We start from the raw sequence: 20006 nt of genomic DNA, 5'->3' as shown, positions 1-20006 counted from the left end.
GTGTTCCCTCCCTTTCTGTCTCTTCACTTTAATGCATCTCTTCCCCTATCCTCTCCCCTCCCCTCCATCTCCTGTCCTCCCCCTCCACCCCTGACGCCTTCCTGTGGTCCTCTTTCACAGTAGGTACCAACAAATGCCGGGTGAATAACGGGGGCTGCAGCAGCCTGTGCCTGGCCACCCCTGGGAGCCGCCAGTGTGCCTGCGCTGAGGACCAGGTGTTGGACACAGACGGTGTCACTTGCTTGGGTATGAGGGGCCAGCTGGGGTGGGAGGTGGGGAAGCAGACCCCAATAGGAGGAGACCACAGGGTCCAATCAGAGATGAAGGAGGCAAAGGGCCCTGTGGGCGCAATGGGAGGTGAGAGATGGGATGAGAGAAGGCTCTGGGGACCAGAAGGGGGTGAGTTAGGGAGGACTGAGGGGTGGGAAGAGTTTGAGGAGGCACAGAGCTTAGGGGAAACTGAGTGATGAGCAGGGCAGCTATGGAAAGAAGAAAATATTCTTCTTTTACATTTATTTCCCCATTATTAAAGTAATATAACAATAGTTCTAAGTATTGGAAATTAGACAAGAGAAAACAGGCCCAAATCCCAGCAGTGCACACCACTACCTTGTTAGCAAGGTGCTAAATTGTACACCATCGTTTCATGAGATGGGTTATATGGTTGGTTTTTGCAAAGCTGTAATCATACTGTATACATTATAAAATTACTTCTGCCCTTGTGTCATAGCATTTTCTGTGTTTCTTGCATTATTTTAAATAGCTTCAGTTTTTAAAATGAAAATAAGTCTTGCTCATTGTCAAAATAAATAAACAAACATTGGAGAAAACTATAAGGAGAAAGTGTAAGTCACCCCAAATTTCACCACCCATAGATACCACTGTTACCATTTGGGGGGACCCCCTCCCAAACATTTCTCTACGCATTTACCTTTACTTAAATGGAATTGTGCTGCACATACTGTTCTATTCTGCTTTTGTCCCTTGACAGTATGTCATGAATACATAGGCAGAATTTTTAATGTATTTATATTTATAAGTAAATAAATTATATCAAATATATTTATTTAGTAAATATATTTCATTTAGTAAATGTTCCATAATTTATTCAACCATTTTTCTGCTGTTGGGTGTTTAGGTTGCTTCCAGTTTCTTGTTGTGATCACAGCCAACATTTATTGAACATAAACCATGCACTAGACACCGTTATAAGCAATTCCCATGCAGTAACTTATTTACTCCTTAAAATAGGGAAGGTATTTTTATTTTCCGTAATTTACAGATGAAGAAACTGAGGCCCAAAGTTAGAGCAGAAAGTCTGACCCAGACCTTGATTCTTAATCACCCGCTCTGCTATTTCTCACACCTTCATGCCATCCCGTATTCTGGGTGGATTCCTTATGATAGAATCCCGGAAGCAAACATGGGGCCTTGGTGCACAGCTAAGAATGAGAGAAAGGGGAACTGAGTGGCTAGGGTAATGAAAGGATCATGTACATGGACATTGAAATTACTAAGAATGAAAGCCGGAGTGATTTTTGAGAAAGTGACACTGAGCCAAGCGCTGAAAACCCTTGAGGATGACAGGGAGTAACCCGGAGGCCCGTAGAAGTAGGGGTTGGGAGAGTCTGATAACATGAAAGTCAACGCAGATTTTTCAGAAAGGAGAGAGGAGGCATAGTTGGGAAGCAGTAGTGAGAAGCAAGGGAGACACACACCAACCTCCAGGCCCAGTGGTCAAGGGCTGTGGGAGAGAAAATAGCTGCCCATGGAGCCCCTAGGAAGGGTCAGGGTGTAGAGTAGGGATGAGAGATGAGTCAGAAAGGGGATGCACAGACCTGGAGGGTCCAGGGACAGGGGCTGATGTGGGAGTCCTGGGCTTCTCGAGGTTATCGATGCAAACACAAAGTATGCAGTGATTTTCCTGCTGATAGATGGCCCGGGGCAGATGATGGTGGTGAGGGGTGAGTGCTGAGGGACAGACGCACGGAGCCAGCAGAGTTCTGGGGCCTGTTTTCATTCCTGCTGGTAGAAATGATGCATCTGTGAGGGAAGAAATTCAGGGACCAGGGGTCCTTGAGGGGACCTTGAGGGTTCCAGACACGCCTTCCAAGGAGCAGTTCATGGAGATGGCAAGGACAGCGGGAGGCGCGGTCTGCTCAGTGGGGACGAAAGTATGGGGCTCTGCACTCTCTTGGAGCTGGTTATTCTCAGGCCACACTGAAGTACGGGACATATGAGTGTAAACGTCACCCTTGTGGCTTGAGAGAAAGTTGCGATTTCCATTCCAGATATTTTGTTCATGAAGAAGTATGCACTAGGAAAAATTATCCTGTGATATTATTTTTAAATAATAAAACAAGCACACAGAGCACCTGTCCCATGACCTGAGTCTGACTTTCTCCCCTCACACCCCTGTGGTGCCCACAGCGAACCCATCCTACGTGCCCCCACCCCAGTGCCAGCCGGGAGAGTTTGCCTGTGCCAACAGCCGCTGCATCCAGGAGCGATGGAAGTGTGACGGAGACAACGATTGCCTGGACAACAGTGACGAGGCCCCGGCCCTCTGCCGTAAGTCTGGGGGCAGGCCTGCAGGGCAGCTGGCGGAGCTCACTGCCTGCTCAGTGACGCCTGACCTGTTTCCTCCCAGATCAGCACACTTGCCCCTCTGACCGCTTCAAGTGCGAAAACAACCGGTGCATCCCCAACCGTTGGCTCTGTGATGGTGACAACGATTGTGGCAACAGTGAAGATGAGTCTAATGCCACTTGTTCAGGTGTGGAATGGGGGGTGGAACACACTGGGCACCCCTCCATCGGGGAGGCAAGGGAGCGGGGAGCCAGGCTTGGGAAGACAGAAGGGTCTCAGGGGAAAGAAAGGAGTGTGGGGGCTTGTGGCAAAGAAGTTGGAGTCCCAAGCAGGAGAGGTGCCGTCCCCTTCCCCTGAAGGTCAGGGTTGGCTGGCAAGACTGAACCTGCAGGGGACAAAGCACAGCTCTAAATGGGACTTACCAGCAAGGCAGGCTAGATCTTCTTGGAGGAGACCAGGGACCCCTTGAGAGATGAGGTGATGCAGCCATTTCTCTTCTCTAAGAGAAATGGCTTTGAGATCCTCAGGAAGACTTCCTGATAGGCAGAGAATAATAGGAAAGAAAAGGAAATTAAGAAAGAGAGACAGGACAATGAGCACTCACGCCCATCCCTGTCCCCAGCTCGCACCTGCCCACCCAACCAATTCTCCTGTGCCAGTGGCCGCTGCATCCCCATCTCCTGGACCTGTGATCTGGACGATGATTGTGGGGACCGCTCTGATGAGTCAGCCTCGTGTGGTAAGAGGGTTAGCGGGAAAGCCCGGCTGGCACGGATGGGAGAAGGCCAACTATGAGAACATGCCCTGGGGCAGGGGTGCTGCACAGACCCTGCAACTTAGTACCTGGGTGGCTTTGAGCAGGTTACTTAAGCTCAGTGGCCTCTGTACATTTCATCTGCAAAGTGGGGATAATAAGAGCACCCACATCACAGCTTGATGTGGAGGTTCAGTGAGATTACGCATGAAAAACACTCAGCACAGGGCTCATCTTTGGTAGCTAAAAGCTTTTAGAAAAGAAAGCTCAGAAGGGTGGGGATGAACAGGCAGAGTTTCAGACTGAGTCATCGCTGCTTAGCCTTCTCTTTCCTGTCTGGCTGGGCTAAGGGCTGCTGGCTACAGGAGAAACCCTGTGCCCACCTGCTCGATACTATGATGCTATGTAACCTTGAGGGCCCTACTCAGCTATGCTTTCTCTCTGACAGCCTATCCCACCTGCTTCCCCCTGACTCAGTTTACCTGCAACAATGGCAGATGCATCAACATCAACTGGCGATGTGACAATGGTAAGAGCGTGCCTCCCTTCACCTGCCCTGATTCCCAGGAAAGCTGGAAGCTGCAGCCAGGCCCCGGGTGGGAGACCAACAGGTTTTAGAATCAAGCCAGGGTCTCCCGCCAGCTCACTTATACCCCACTGGGTTGGCTGGGAGAAATGGGGACGCAACAGAAATGCCATGGAGGAACCAAGATGGACTGAGGGGGACCCTGCCCATCGCCTATCTGCGCCATCCCTTCCCAGGCAGGGCCTGAGCTGTGCATCCTTTGGCAGGGGTTCTGGGGCCAAGGAAAGATAAGCAGGAAGGGCCAGGGAGGAGTGGGGCAGAGCAAGGAGAGCCCAGTGCCCAGCTCCCTTCCTCCTGCAAACCCCATCTCCTGAGGTCCTTGGTGCACCCTCCAGGCTCAGGAGCCCACCTGGTGGTCAGCCATGGAGCAGGTGATATCAGCCCTGAGCCATGGGGGCCAGTGGATCATCGTGTGTGTGCCGTCTCAGGGTTCTGGTTGTGTCTGTGTGGTGTTGTGATGTGTTGTACCAGTGGCTCCAGCCCTGGCTAACGTGTGAGAGGGTGAACTGGATCAGCGCCATGTTGCCCCTCATCTTTGCCTTGTCTCCTGTGCCAATGGTTGCCCTGGCGGTTTCTGTGTTTCAGAGAAGGATTGTGGGGACGGCTCTGACGAAAAGACCTGTCCTGAGCCTGCCGGTCAGTGCATAGAAGCACATGCACCATCACCCCAGAGCCCCAGCTGGCCTCAGGCCACTCTCAGGACCCCCGGGCAGCTCCCCTCCCTGAGCTCCTAGGTTGTGAAGGAAAAGCTAGAGAGAGAGATTGAGAGAGAGAGAGAGAGAGAGAACGTGATAGAAGGAAGGAGAAAGCAAACAGTGGAAGGGGAAGAAGCAGAGAGGGCAGAGGGAACCTCTCAGAGAAGAAATGACAGCGCGATGGGGGCAAGAAGACCAAGACCTAGTGAGAGGAGAGAGTTAGAGAAGCAAGTCCAGTTGAGAAAGAGGCAGGAACACAACCCAAGGAGGAGAGCCGAACCCCAATCTTCCCCAGCATCCGAGAAGTGTACAGGGAAGTCTGGTAGCCTCCACCCACGAGGCCTGGAAGCAGGACATCCATTCAGTCTCCCTCAGATGCCTTCCAGAAGTGGCTCCGGACCCTTCCCAGCTGGCTCCCTTGTGAGCCAGGCGCCCAGCACATGGGCCCAGCAATGCCCATGCTCAGGGTGGGGCCTGATCAAGCCCTTCCCTTCCCAGCAGAGAGGCCTCACCTACATTCCACCTATCTCTTTCCCTCCAAACCCAGAGAAATCGCTGCCTTTCCCCAAAAGCAAACAGACCCCTGTTCCCACACCCAGCTCAAATGTTAAAGGAACATATCCTTTGTCCCCCTCCCTCCCAGCTTCCTGGAATTCAGGGAAGGGCCCTCCTGGAGCCCACCCCGCCGCCCCTCCCCCCCATGGGCCATGGTGCATGCTGCAGTCTATGCAGTTTCTGTGTCTTTTCTGTTTGTTTTTTTCTCAGTGGGGGGTTGGGGTGGGCCGAGGATGGGAATGGGGAGGTGGGAATGGGGGCCCCAGGCTGGGGTCACAGAGACGGTTGCTTACTGACCCCCTCTTTGCCTCTCCCCTTCTTGCCTCCCCTCAGACAATGACTGTGGGGACAACAGTGACGAGGCCGGCTGCAGCCACTCTTGCTCTAGCACCCAGTTCAAGTGCAACAGCGGGCGCTGCATCCCCGAGCACTGGACCTGTGATGGGGACAATGATTGTGGGGACTACAGTGATGAGATGCACGCCAACTGCACCAACCAGGGTCGGTACCCGGGGCCAGCAGGGCGGGAGGGAGACTACGCACATGCCCGTCACTCAGCCAGCCACCCTCCATCCATCCTCCCCACTGCATGTTGTTCCCATCTGGGAACCAGAGATAACCCAGACATGCCGCTTATCCTGCCGGAGTTTTCAGTCCTGTGGGAGAGGGAGATTGCCAACAGCTCATTGTCACACACTGTTAAGATCGCAGGCTTTGCAGTTGGGTGGCCTTAGGTTTGAGCTCCAGCTCTGCCACTTACTATCTAGGTGGCCTTGAGCAAGTTACTTAATCTTGGTGGCCTCTGTGCATTTCATCTGCAAAGTGAGGACAAGAATAGCACCAACATCACAGCACTGATGTGGGGGTTCAGTGAGATCATGCACAAAAAGCTCTCAGCATGTGGCTTTGTGTTTGGGAGCTGGGAGCTTGGAAAGGGGGTACTCTGAGCTGGGAGCTTGGAAAGGGGGTACTCTGAGCTGGGAGCTTGGAAAGGGGTGAATGAATGCAGTGGGGACCAAGGAGAGAGGGGTTGGCTCTGTGAGGGTCTTGGTGCCCAGACTTCCAGGGGGCAGTGGGGCCTGAGTTCACTGGAAGACACAGACCCTCTCAAGGGATGTTGGTTTCTCAGCTCTGGCCAGTTGTACCATGCAGAAATACAGGCCCAGGACATTCCAGAGAAGTCAGAAATGCAGATTTTTATGTAAAATCTACCCATTTTTAAATACTGGTATATTAGTTTCCTAGAGATGTCACAACGAATTACCACAAACTGAGTGGCTTAAACAACAGAAATCTATTGCCTCACAGTTCTGGAGGCTCAAAGTCCAAGACCAAAATATTGGCAGAGTTGGGTCCTTCTGAGGGCTGTGAGGGAGAATCTATTCCAGGACTGTCTCCCAACTTCTGGTGTTTGCTGGCAAGCTTTGGCATTCCTTGACTTGTGCATGCTACAACCTTCATCTTCACACGACGTTCTCCCTGTGTGTGTGTCCGTCACTGTGTCCATCTGTCCTCTTTATGTAAGGATCAGTCATATTGGATCAGGGCCCACACGAATGACTTCATCTTAAATTGACCATCCGGAAAGACCTATTTCCAAAGAAGGTCACATTCACAACTACTATGAGTTAGGACTTCGGCATCTTTTTAGGGAACACAAATCAATCGTAACAACTGGCAATTGATTTTTAAAGTTTTCAAAACACTGCAGGCCAACATCTTTCCGCAGGCCTCATCCGGCCCCTAGGCCACCAGCTTACAACCTCTGCCGTGTAGAGTTGAGGTTCACACCAATGGGAACAGTACTGAGTATTGAGCCCAGCACTGAGAGGGAGGATAGGGAGGGTCACCCAGGCCTGGGAGACAGTAACTGAGTCTCCAGGGCCACCACTGACAAGGGTTGGGTGAGTAGAACAGGTAATAGTGCCTTGGGATTCCGAGAAAGGGCCCCTGAAAGCCTGTGCGAGGCATGGTAAGAAGAGCTCCTGCCCTTCACTTAAGAGCTGGGCCAACTAGGGCAGGTTGCTTCCTCTAAGCCTTGCCTTCCTCCTCTATGAAATGAGAGGAGATAGGGGTGTGGGGCTGGCACGTGTGAGCAGGGATGTGGTTGGTAGCAATTGTCAACTATGGCTGTGAGCTGGAATGGTCTGGGACCATTCAGGACGAGGTGGAATTTAAACTGGGCCCTGATGAGCGATTAGACTGGGTAAATGGGCAAGTGGGAGGGTCTTCAGGGTGGGGTTTGGGGTGGCCTGGAGAACTCAGCAGTAAGACTTAGAGGGTGAAACTGAGCACTCCCACAGGGGACAGTGGGGCCAGGCAGAGCCCTCAGATTGGAGAGAACAGTAAGGAATGAGGCTATGTTGAAGGGGGCAGATTACAGCAGGTGGAAGTCAGGCACTGGGGACCTTCAAGGGATTGCAAGGGTGGAAGGTGATAAGATGTAGATCTTTCAGAAGGTATTCCCTGAAATGGGATTAGATTGGAAAGATGTTCAGGGGCCCGAAGGAAGGAAAATCAGCTTGGAGGTTGCTGCTGAATTTCAGGCACAAGAGCATCAGCCATATTCATGGTGGGGCAGCTGGGAAGAGTGGGGCTGTGGCAGCAGTGTGAGTGTGAGGTAAGGCTGGTGCATAGTCACCTGTGCCTCCCAGGTGCTGCTCCTGCTCCTTCCCCAACTTCCTGGGTCAGGTCTCAGGGCAGCAGCCAGAGTGATCCTGTGGAACCTATGGCAGATTACGCCCCAGCTCTGCCCTCAAGCTAATACTGGCTTCCACGTGCTTAGAATCAATGCCAAACACTGCTCCGTGGCCTGCAGGGCTCCCCCCTCTCTGACCTATATTCCTGCCACCCATCTCCTCCTTCACTCTGCTCCAGCTGTACAGCTTCAAATATGCCCTGGGCATTTTTTTGAATATGTCCTACCTCAGAGACTTTGCATTAGCTGTTCCTTCTGCCTGGAATACACCTCCAGGTATTCTCAAGACTCACGCTGTTCAGGCCTCTGCTCAAATGTCTCCTGCTCAGAGGGCTTCCCTGATTGCCCCATCTAAAGCAGCATCCCCAGCTCTCTGTAGCCTTGACCCAGCTTTGTCTCCATAGCTTTGATCACTACCTGCCATTCCACTCTGGTCTCTGTGTCGTGTCTTCATTGTCTCTCTTCCCCACTAGAATTTCCGCTCTCTGAGGGTAAGGACTTCATCTTACTTACGCTGGCAGCTGGAATAGTGGCTGGCACACAGTAGGCAATCAATAAGTGTCTGTGGAGTGAATGAATGAAACAGAGGCTAGTCTAAGGTGGGGAGCATTTGAGCTCTGGCCTAGCACATTGCTTATCCAGTCATGCTCTCGTGTGTAAAACAGGGAGATTAGACGAGATGCTCTTTGGGATCCCTCAGTGAGTCCTTCCAAGGAGTATTAGAAGGACACAGAGAGCTCTCCATCTCTGTCTCTATTCATAGCCTTGGGCTGGGCATAGCAGGAGGGGGTTTGGGAAGGCAGAGATGGGAATGACTGACCTGGAGCCCCTACTCCCACCTGTCCCCCTGCAGCCACAAGGCCTCCTGGTGGCTGTCACAATGATGAGTTCCAGTGCCGGCTGGATGGTCTGTGCATCCCCCTGAGGTGGCGCTGTGATGGGGACACTGACTGCATGGACTCCAGTGACGAGAAGAGCTGTGAGGGAGTGACCCACGTCTGTGACCCTAACGTCAAGTTTGGCTGCAAGGACTCTGGTAAAAAGAAGTATTGGAGGGAGCATGGAATGGGGCACCATGGACAGGAGGAAACCATACAGAGAGCAGAGCAGTGGCGAGGGAGATAGCACTATACTTGAGGGGTGCAGGAGGGGACATTGAGGCAAAAGACACACAGAAAAAGCTTGTGCATGATACATGGGGAAAGCATGAAGGGGCCTGGGCCTGCATTAAGGGCCCTGAGAACCAAAACCCTCACCAGAGTTAAGCTTCAGCACCTCCTGCAAATTCCTGCCTCCTTCATTGCCTATATGAGTTTGACACAAAAAGCCTCAGAGTTCTTAGTGGGCCCTATGGCACTGCATCATGACCCTGTTAGAGAACTCCACGGGCTCTGGGAAGGATCTAGGGAGGCCCTGCAGTCCCTGCCTTGCCCCTCATACTATAACCATCCCTCAGCTCGGTGCATCAGCAAAGCATGGGTGTGTGATGGCAACAGGGACTGTGAAGATAACTCGGATGAGAAGAACTGTGAGTCCCTAGCCTGTAGGCCGCCCTCGCATCCCTGTGCCAACAACCCCTCGGTCTGCCTGCCCCCCGACAAGCTGTGTGATGGCAACGACGACTGTGGAGATGGCTCTGATGAGGGAGAGCTCTGCGGTGAGGCCCAGGCCTAGGAGAGGCCCCAGGAGAGGAGTGGGGAGGGTGGCTGGGGAAGGAGTCTGGGCCAGGGCCAGGGCTCTGTGGGGAGAGGTCCAAGAAAGGGCACCTCTGACTGCTGGACGAGTAGTGCCCAGGGCAGTTATCAACAACCCATGTTGATTTACAACTCACCTTAGCAAGAGGCTGTGCTAAGCACATCACTCTATTATAGTATTTAATCCATAAAGCAACCCTGTGAAGCAATAGTGTTATCATCTCCATCTTACAGATGAGAAAACTGAGACCTATGGAGGTTAAATAACTGGTCCAAGGTCACACAGCTCCTAAAGTGCTGTGGAGACAGTGCAGTGCAACCCCTATGCTGCCGGCCCAGGCCCCTCACACACACTCGTACTACAGAGCAGTACAGAGCCAGCTTTGGAGATGAAGGCACCAGGTTGAGTGTTGGTGTGGTCAGGGTAGGCTTCCCAGAGGAAGCAGGGATTTAACTGGATTCTTAATGACGGGTAGATCTTTTAGAGGGAGTGAGAACGTGAGGGAAGGAGGGTGTGCATGCAAGATCAAAAGAAACGTAGGGGGTCAGGGAGGACCACCCAGAACGCTGGGGGATGAGGAGCAGAGCAGAGCAGCCTTATCTTCTGTGAGCCAGGCAGAGCATGGGGTTCCTGGAAGGAGAGGAGTGGGCGATAAGGCTGGTCGGAACAGGCCCTGAGAACTGCTGATGGGTCATCTGTCAAGGCTGGCAGATCCCAGGGTGTGTCAGGACTCAGGGACAGGACATTCCCTACCATACCCCACCACAGAGCAGGAGAGATCGAGGAAAGGGGAATGGATTTCCAAACCTCTGAGAGAGAGGCAAGAAGCTGCGGTCACCACCATGGGCTCAAAAAGGGGTAGGGAAGTAGAGACCAGAGAGATGCAGCCATGGTGTTGAAAGGGAAAGAGGAAGGGTGGTCCCAGTGGTGGGCGCACGGGTCCCAGCCCAGGACCTGAGAAAGCCTAGGAAGCAGTGGGACAGAGGGTTGGCCAGGAATGGAAACGGTGAACACCACAGGCAGGGTACCAGGGCTCTGTCTGGGCTGCCCCGGAGTTGGGGCCCAGCAGGGCAGTGTTCCTGCTTCCTCCAGAATCCTGACCCTGATCCTGTCCCCCCGCTCCTTGTCTCCCAGACCAGTGCTCTCTGAATAATGGTGGCTGCAGCCACAACTGCACGGTGGCACCCGGGGAAGGCATTGTGTGTTCGTGCCCCTTGGGCATGGAGCTGGGGCCGGACAACCACACCTGTCAGATCCAGAGCTACTGTGCCAAGCACCTCAAGTGCAGTCAGAAGTGCGACCAGAACAAGTTCAGCGTGAAGTGCTCCTGCTACGAGGGTTGGGTGCTGGAGCCAGATGGCGAGAGCTGCCGCAGCCTGGGTAAAACATGGGTGAGGGGTGGCAGGGTGTCTGGGCAGCTGGGCAGGCCAAGGCAGGCCCCTGAGCTATAGTAGGCTGGGCTTGGGCAGCCAAGTGTCAAAGGCTGAGGTTTCCATCCAGGCTCAGTGCCAGGGCCAACAGAGACCCTGCCTGCCCCTTGTCAACGTAAGAAGCGTCCAAACCTGTAGAGAATTTTTATGAGTTTATTTGAGCCAAACTGACAACAATTGCCAGGAAGCAGGATCTCAACGGATTGAGAAAATGCTCCAGAGAATGGCAGTTTTGCAGCTTATTTTATACATTAGGAATCAAAGAAGAAGGTGTAGGGAGGGTTACATGAAATCCATTGGTAGTAGATCAAGGGGGCCGGAGAAAGCATAGAGGAAAATCTCGGACAGGATAAAAAGTAAAACAGAGAGACGTACTTCTTTTACATTGATGAGTACAGGATAGTTAATAATTAACATTTACAGCACCTAGAGATGGTATAGAGGGAACAAGATAACAATGAGGGGTCTATGCTCTAGTGAAGAAATTGTGCCCTGAGGGGTCTGGAAAAGATTACTCTGACATTTCAAAGGTATGTTATCTTTGATGCAAAAAGACAATAGACAGGCTCACTTAAGGTAAAGATTGACCTTTGTCAAGGAATCTACAGGCCTAGGACGTGACTACCAATGACTGGCTTTTAGTTAGGAATTTTTATGTTCAGACCATGCTATGTGATTACTTTCAGTCTCTGAGTTTGTAGGGCCCGCCATGCTGGACTCCCCTGAGCTTGTCAGGTTTAGTATGTGGCCCTTTTTCTCATCCACACTTCTCCCTTTTGGTCACAAATCAACCCAAAGGATGCATTAATGACAAACCTCTTGGTTAGATAATGTGTTTCCACAGTGCTAGGAAGGCTCATTCCAAGAAGTCTTAGGGTCATCATTTGTATTGCTGAAATGGCGGACCACGGAGGACAGGGCAAGACTGTAACCTTGGATGGAAGTCAAGGCCAAATTTTTTTCGAAAGGGAAAAGCAGATAAATGGGAAGCAGTCAGGTTTTATGGGCCTTCATTAAGAAAAAACACCCTGGATCATTTCTAACCTGCAAGCTATCATGATCCAAGTTTTGCTCTCTGTCTCACTTTTCTGTATTTTGCATCTTGTATAACATTTACTTATAGTTTGAAGGCACAACCACACACCTCTTTGGTTTTCACAATCTTACACCTCTTTGGTTTTTACAATCTGACCATGAGATGGGTTCCCATTTATTATTATTATTATTACTATTATTATTACTATTATTATTTTAATACGGCCCATCTACTTCCTATTGGAAGCACTCAAGTGTCGTTCATTATTAATCTGATTCCTGCTAGTTGTACAATTGGGAACTATAACTTTAAGGTTTATTTGGGGCCAAATCTATAAGAACACAATGACATAAATTACAATTGCCATCAAAAAATTTTCCACAAATATATGGTGATGGAAGGAGAACTGCCTCTGGGTGGTGAACACACAATGGGATTTATAGATGATGTAATACAGAATTGTACACCTGAAGTCTATGTAATTTTACTAACAATTGTCACCCCAATAAATTAAAAAAAAAAAAAAATTTCCAGAGGCCAGGAAGACAGTAAGAGTTTCGTAAGTAAATTTCCTTTGCCTCAGAAGCCATTATAAAGGGCCACTTTTTGTTTTTCATAGCCATTTCAGCTTCCATCTGAATTAACATAATAGTCCTCGTTGGGTTAGGAGGTAAGCATGTTCCCATAATTGGGTTCTAGCGTTATTCATACATAAAATTCCTTTCTCAAGATTCTTTTTCCACAAACCTTCTACAGCTTCCCTTGTCCTTCTTAGTTTGTCTCTTTTTTACTCATTTAGAAAAAAACAACTTATTACTTCTTTTAACTTCTCTAAAACACACACACATCTCTTATCATCTGCCATAACATTCCTTCTAAATTTCAAAAGAGAAACCATAAGAAGTATTATTAATAATACAAAAGTTATCTTATACACCTTCATCAATTATGAACAGTTGGGCTATGTAAGAACAGGGTTTGAGAAAAGCCCAAAGAACAAGTATAACTATTATTACTAATATTAATAAACAGGTAAAGACAATCAAATACATGTTTTTTTAAGTTCAACATCAGTTTGTAGGTATACAGACTTTGTCAATATCTTGGGAAAACTGTCTACCTCTGATGTCAGCGACTTCTCATCCTCAAGGAGGCTGATGTCCGCTGTAGGCGGAGGCAAGTGTCAGAGTCAAGGGAAGCTACCCATTTGCTATTGGGCTCCCTTTTTTTTTTTTTTTAATGAGAAATGTGAATCATGGAGTTCACCCCTTTAAGTTTAGCTGGATTAGTTAGTAATACCTGATAAGGTGCCTTCTAACAAGGTTGGAGAGAGTCTTTAATTTATGTCTTTTCCAATGGAGACAAAATCTCCTGATTATAAATCATGGTCTTTGAAGTCTTCATCTCCCAGGAGCACACTGTGAAATGAATCAGTTACGAATTTATCAGTTTCTTTAAGGTGGTTAATAAATCCTTGATGCTAATGCAGAATGTCTTCTTTTAGTAAGGTGGGTTCATATGTCCCTCTATCCACATGCACAGAGCGATCAGTGACTATTTAGTGAAGAGAAAGGCTATGTTTACCAAAAGGAGTAGCTCTCAGGTTGAGGAGCACTATAGGGAGAGCTTTGGGCCAAGGGAGATTAAAAACTTTTGAAAATAGGAAAGAAAAGCTTCTGAAAATTTACCTAGTTGACTTTTAATTATACCATCGTATCTTCCACCAATCCTGAGGACTGGGGTGATAAGTGCAATGCTGTAGAATAGACAAAATATTACAAATGAACTGCATTATTTGCCCAGTGAAATGAGTTCCTCAGACACTATGTAACTCAGACAGAAGTCCTCAATTGAGAATTTTTTTCTTCCAATAAAAATTTACCTACCGTTAAGTTAAGGCTGTTGCTGTCCTGCAAGGGAATGCCTCACCCAATAAGAGAACATACAAATCATAACTAACACATATTTGTGTTCTTGACATGTGACATTTGGATAAAATCCAATTACCATACCTCAGATGGGCCTAAAGGAAGTGGGAAATGTCCTTGGGACCTGTGGAGTGATTTTTCCAGGGTTATATTTTAGACAGATAGAACATCAGCTATACACTTTAAGAGCTACAGGAGGAGAAAGTTTCCAGTAATACTGTTTACTCCATGAAATCATCTTATCAGGACCCCAATGTGTTAGCTCATGTACATGTTGAAGTATAGCTACTTGAGCCCCTATAGGTAAGATTGATTTCTGATTGGGTCCAAACCATAGCCATTTATCTGGATCAAAGTTCCCCCTTTTTGTTGCAATATCCTCTTTTCTTTTTCTGTAGCTGTCCGTTGGAACTATAAAAGAGAATCTTTTATTGATTTAATAGGGAGCAAGAAACATTCTCAGATCTAGATAACTTGGCTACTTATTGCTGCTTATCTAGCTGCAGTATCAGCTGAATTATTTCCTTTTGCCTCCATGGCGGCAGCTTTAGAATGTTCTGGAATTTTATAATTGCCAGTTGTTCTGATTACTGTAAGACATCTAATAATTCTACAACCTGTTTTCCATTCTTTGTGGGCTGCCCTGAGGAAGTTAAGAAGACTTGCTGCTTCCACAACATTCTGAAGTTGTGAGCTACACCAAAGGCACAGCAGCTATCAGTATAAATTTGTCTATTGATCTTTGTCTATTTGATCTTTGGCTGATTGACAAGCTTGAGTTAGAGCAATTAATTCAGCTTGTTGGGCAGCTCTTATTTCATTCAGATAAATAAGAACTTTCGCTTATGTCCACCATGGAAGTTATTGCATATCCAGCTCAGTAATGTCCCTGTTCATCTTTCAGATAAGATCTGAAATTAAGTCAGCATTATCAATAGGAGTTTCCTGTAAAAAAATGATTTACAGCAACAAGAAGGTGCTCAGTAAGAAAAACTCCATCATGGACGTCTTCATCCTGCAAAGGAGATAGCAAAATTTCTGGGTTAAGACTGTTACATCAAGCTAAAGTAACATTAGGTGCAGAAAGCAACAGTACTTCATAAGAAGCCAGTCGACTGACAGAAATGTTGAGTGTGATGAGAGTTCCGTGGAGATTCAACAGAATGAGGAACATAAATAAAGGAGAGCCCATAACTATTTCTTCTGTTTGTTTGCATGTGGCTATCGCAGAGATGGCTGTCACAGAGGGAGCCTTGGGGTACTGAGTCTAATTGACTATAATATCCTATAGGTCTATGATGATCACTATATTCTTGAGTTAAAACTCCTAAAGCGTTTCCTTTATTTTCATGCAGAAAAAGAAAGTTTATAATTAAGGTTTCCCAGAGAAGAAGCATTAGCTAATACTTCCTCTAGAGCTTCTTCAGCTTGTTTCCCTTCAAGGTTCCATTGAATTGGATCAGGTCAATCTGATTTTAATAAGACATACAGAGGCTGGGCCATTAATGAAAAATTTGAGACCCAATTATGACAGTATCTAGTCAGACCCAGGAACCCTCTAAGCTGTGTTTTTGTTTGTTTGTTTCTTTATTTGTTTGTTTTTAGAAGAGGAAAGGATAGGATTCCTCTGAGTCTTTCAGGGTTAATTAGTAGCCCATCTTTAGATATTAGATAACCAAGGTATCTTACTTGGGGTAAACAGAATTGAAGCTTGTCCTTTGAGACCCTATGTCCCTTAAAGGCTACCTTTAATAGGTAAATTGTGTGCTCTTGGGAGTCCAGTATGTCTTAGAACATAAAAGTAAATCATCCACATATTGGATTAGAGTAGAATTTCTGGGAAGTTCAACATCATTCAAATCATTTCAGTATCTGAAAGAAATAGTGGATTCTTCGTATATCTCTGGGGTATTATTGTCCAAGTAAACTCCCGATCTTCCTAGGTGAAAGCAAAGGGGTACTTACTGTCTTTTTTTTTTTTTTACAAGAATGCTGAAGAAGGCGCTATGTAAATCTATCACTGAAAAATATTGGTGGTCCACAGGAATAGCTGATAATAGGGTATTTATGTGGATTTGGAACCACAGGATATCTGGGAGTAACTATTTTATTTATAGCTATGAGATCCTGTACAAATCTCCATGCTTTCCAGTTGGGGTTCTTTATTGCAAGGATAGAATTAAAGGGGCTTGTACATGGAATTATAAGCCCCCTTTTTATGTAATCTTGTATAATGGGCTTAATTCCAGCAAGTACATCAGGTCTTAAAGGATTTTGGTGAATATCAAGTAGAGGCAAAGTATTGTCAATAGTTATTTTAATAGGAGTGGCTGACTTAATCTTATCAATGTCTCTACTGGAAAAGGCCCAAAGTTGCATTGAAACATCCTGTCAATCTCAAGAATAGTTTCCTCTTGTGGAGGTTCCTTTAAAATCATTATTTTCCCGATTGGTTAATAATATCTGATTCATTTAGTTCTGAATACATTTCACCCTTCTGGGAAAGGAATATGTGGATTATCATTGGTTTCAAGAAAATCTCTCCCTATCAGGTGAATTTGGGAAGATTTGACTAGTGAAAATATAGGTTAACCTGTAACATTCCCTAGCTGGAAGGGAACAGATTCTGATTTAAAAATAGATATTGGTTGATTAGATGTCCTTACCATCCGTACAGAAGCTTAGTCTAAGGGAGAGGGCAGCTTAATTGGGTATGGTTAGGAACAGATAAAGTAACCTCAGTATCAACAAGGCCTCAGTGTTTCCCCTTTTATATAATTTCAGTTTCTCCTAAAGTATTAATAAGGAGAAGGGGCAATGCCCTCTCATAGCCCTATGTTTGTTTCTGTTTGTTTTCTTTTTCTAAATCCCTTTTCAGTTTTCTACAGTCCTTCTTAAGGTTGACCTGACTTTTCACAATAAAAACAGACTCCTCTTTCCCCTTCTCTAAAAGACCTTCGGGAAAATCTGACCTGATTGCTTAATTACTGGAGCTGTAAGTTCACGACTTTGGCAGCTTTGTCTTTTTCTCTCTTTTGAATAGTTTTAGATAGTTGATCAGCCAGAATTGCCGGTTCATTAGTACCTGTGGTCGGCCAGTTTAATTTATGTTGTTCAATCGAAGTTATAAGCTCTTCATCTAGTCCTTCCAAAAACGCTGAGTTTGGTCAGGCGTCATTCCAATGACCCTTAGCTCTATCTGGAGACAGACCTCAGTATTGTCTGCAAGTTTTTTGAAACATTCAAAGAACTCAAGCACTGGTTCCTCAGGCTCTCTGTTACATTGCTGGCCCTTGGTCCAGTCTGTTTTCTGGGGGGAAATTTTAGTTATGGCTTGATAAAGCGGTGGGCTAATTATCTACGTTTTTCCCCAGTCTGTCTTTCTTTTTTTTTTTAAGTCCTCCATGGGAGTTTCCTAGCAAACCTTATTTTGCCTTTCTGTTGCTTTGCTCTTAGAAACCGGTGGGTATATTAATTGGAATAGGTCAGAATAGCCAGGACCATATGTTCTAACAGTCAAATCAAATTCCTTTGTGAACCCATCAAGGTCCTGGAGATGGTCAGGTAAATCTTCAGGTAGATCTCTTAATTCTGGTCTAGTCCAAGTAATATATACAGTCGCTGGTTCCCCTCTGCCTGAGACCAGCTTTTCTTCAAAGGGTCCTGCCAGAATTTCTGATTTTTCTTTTCTTTCCCAGTCTATCCTGGTCTGGTTTTCTATTCTGAGAGTCCCCTAGGTCAGTAGGGAGCTGTGGTGAAAGAGGAGTAGAAGAGAGAGAGAGCAGGGAGGAGGAAAGGAGAATAAGCTAGGACAACAAAACGAAGGGTACAGCAGGGCAGTTGAAAAAGAGAGAAAAGTGGGATATTGGCATTGAGCAGCTTCAGAAACCTTTAGTTCAGACTCTAAAATTTTCTCATTAACTTTCTGGAGAGAAGAAGGTCTCTCTGTGCTCTGTTTTAGAGGCTCCTATTTGCAAACTGAAGTAAGCCTCCCGTTCACTCAGTTTGGTTTTAGAACTCATTTTTTTTATTTTCTGTTGTGCATGCAAAAAATTAATGTAGGGGTCGAAAGAGCTCCGTTTTGCCATCTTACGTTGATGTCCCTTCTAGATAAATCTTCCCATTTCTGTAAGTACTTGCAAGTAAAGGCTCCCTACAAATTCTACATTTATCTGCAGGAGTATTAATGGAGGCTGGGGGCTGGGGGCTTGTCAGCCTTGAAGACACAATTTCCCAGGTCAATTGTAGTTTTCTTTTGAGATCTGCAGAGTCTAAACAAATTTCTAGGGATATTGTGTAGTGGGTTGAAGTGCACTGCTTACGGGTTGCGCTCCAAGGGGCTGTCACCTCCCAGGTCGCTCCAACTCTCTTACATGTCTCTGTATCTCTCCCTGGTTGTCTAATACAAGAGTGAGGACTCGGAGCACTAAATAGCTGGCCTTATGTGTGCATCCCCAGACAAGTCAATTATTTAATTACAGTTGTGTTGGAATTCCCTATGGAGCCGAGCCCTGCTTGTCTTGAGGGGTACCCTCAGACACCTCCACATAAATTCTTAGTCACCTAAGAATACCCGAAATTCAAGATGGGTGGAGTAAATGTCCCTTATCTTCAGAGCTGAACGAGTTCAGACTCATTTATCTAGCAAAAGGTTTTGTTCAGATTCTCAGTAAGCAATGCCAGTTGAAAAGCCAAAATTAAAAACCAGCCACCCATTTTTTTCTCCTGTCCCTGAGTTATCTCAACTCTTATCCTTAGCCTGGGTTAGCTCAACCCTTATCCTGTAGTGCCACCTCAGGAATGGATGGATTGATTGACCAATTATTTAGAACAGCTCAAATAAAGTCAGGGCCTCCTACCTTAAAATAGGAAGGCCCAGATTCCAAGAAAAACTCACCCATGTTCACCGGATGCAAAGCAGGGAGCCAATGGGGCACAATGGGCCCCTCCTGGTACCTAGCACTGGGTCTACAGGGTGGTCCTGGGTGGGCTTCTTGGGAATCCTGCCGACTATGCCAAGTTAATGTCAACATAAGAAATGTTCAAACCTGTAGAGAATTTTTATGAGTTTATTTGAGCCAAGTTGACAGTTGCTAGGAAGCAAAATCTCAATGGGTTGAGAAAATGCTCCAGAGAATGGCAGTTTTGCAGCTTATTTTATACATTAGAATCAAATGAGGACATGTAGGGAGGTAGATCCATTGGTGGTAGATTAAGGGAATGAAAGAAAGCATAGCAGGAAATCTCTGGGACTGGATAAAAAGCAAAATAGAGAGACATACTTCTTTTATGTTGGTGGGTACAGGAGAGTTAATAATTAACATTTACAGCACATGGAGATGGTATTGGGGGAATAGGAGAACAATGAGGGGTCTGTGGTCTTCTGCTCTGGTGTCAGCGGTTGTGCCTTGAGGGGTCTGAAAAAGAAGATTACTCTGACATTTCAAAGGTATGTTATCTTAGATGCAAAAAGGATAATAGACAATTTCACTTAAGGTAAAGATTGAACTTTGTCAAAGACTCTATAGGCCTAGGACTCTCTTTCAGCTAGGAATTTTCGTATTCAGACCATCCCATGTAGTTATTTTCAGACTCTGAGTTTCTAGGGCCCACCATGCCGGCCTCCCCTGAATTTGTCAGGTTTAGTATGTGGCCCCTTTTTTGTCCACACCGTGGACAGAGTGGAACAGAGGCACAAACCCCTTGCTGACTCCTATCACACCCCTCCTTAGACCCCTTCAAGCCATTCATCATCTTCTCCAACCGCCATGAGATTCGTCGCATTGACCTTCACAAAGGAGACTACAGTGTCCTGGTGCCGGGCCTGCGCAACACCATCGCCCTGGACTTCCACCTCAGCCAGAGTGCCCTCTACTGGACCGACGTGGTGGAAGACAAGATCTACCGCGGGAAGCTGCTGGACAACGGAGGTGACTGCCTGCCCGCCCTCTGTGCCCGGGCCTGAGGCAGGGCTCTTGGGTGCTCAGCCCAAAGTGGAGGCCCTTAGCTCCCCCATCCCTCACACTCTTGCTAATTGGGT

The 20006-nt window shown here is 47.1% G+C and overlaps 1 protein-coding gene across 4 annotated transcripts in view; it reads left to right on the top strand.

The window, feature by feature from the left end:
• LRP1 (LDL receptor related protein 1) overlaps positions 1-20006 on the top strand; it is an 84684-nt gene that overhangs the window by 31026 nt on the left and 33652 nt on the right. For 2 of the 4 annotated variants that reach the window (XM_074325542.1, XM_074325546.1), the window contains exons 15-25: positions 121-246; positions 2431-2571; positions 2651-2776; positions 3212-3328; positions 3792-3872; positions 4515-4565; positions 5513-5680; positions 8731-8913; positions 9334-9534; positions 10707-10952; positions 19699-19896. In XM_074325542.1, coding sequence (XP_074181643.1) covers positions 121-246; positions 2431-2571; positions 2651-2776; positions 3212-3328; positions 3792-3872; positions 4515-4565; positions 5513-5680; positions 8731-8913; positions 9334-9534; positions 10707-10952; positions 19699-19896 — 1638 coding nt within the window. The remainder of the gene's footprint in view (positions 1-120; positions 247-2430; positions 2572-2650; positions 2777-3211; positions 3329-3791; positions 3873-4514; positions 4566-5512; positions 5681-8730; positions 8914-9333; positions 9535-10706; positions 10953-19698; positions 19897-20006) is intronic. The other 2 variants (XM_074325545.1, XM_074325544.1) reach the window with 2 other exon arrangements.

Source organism: Rhinolophus sinicus, linkage group LG02 (genome assembly GCF_036562045.2).
Source record: "Rhinolophus sinicus isolate RSC01 linkage group LG02, ASM3656204v1, whole genome shotgun sequence".
Taxonomy (NCBI): Eukaryota; Metazoa; Chordata; class Mammalia; order Chiroptera; family Rhinolophidae; genus Rhinolophus; species Rhinolophus sinicus.
This window is presented reverse-complemented; position numbering and strand designations above follow the sequence as displayed.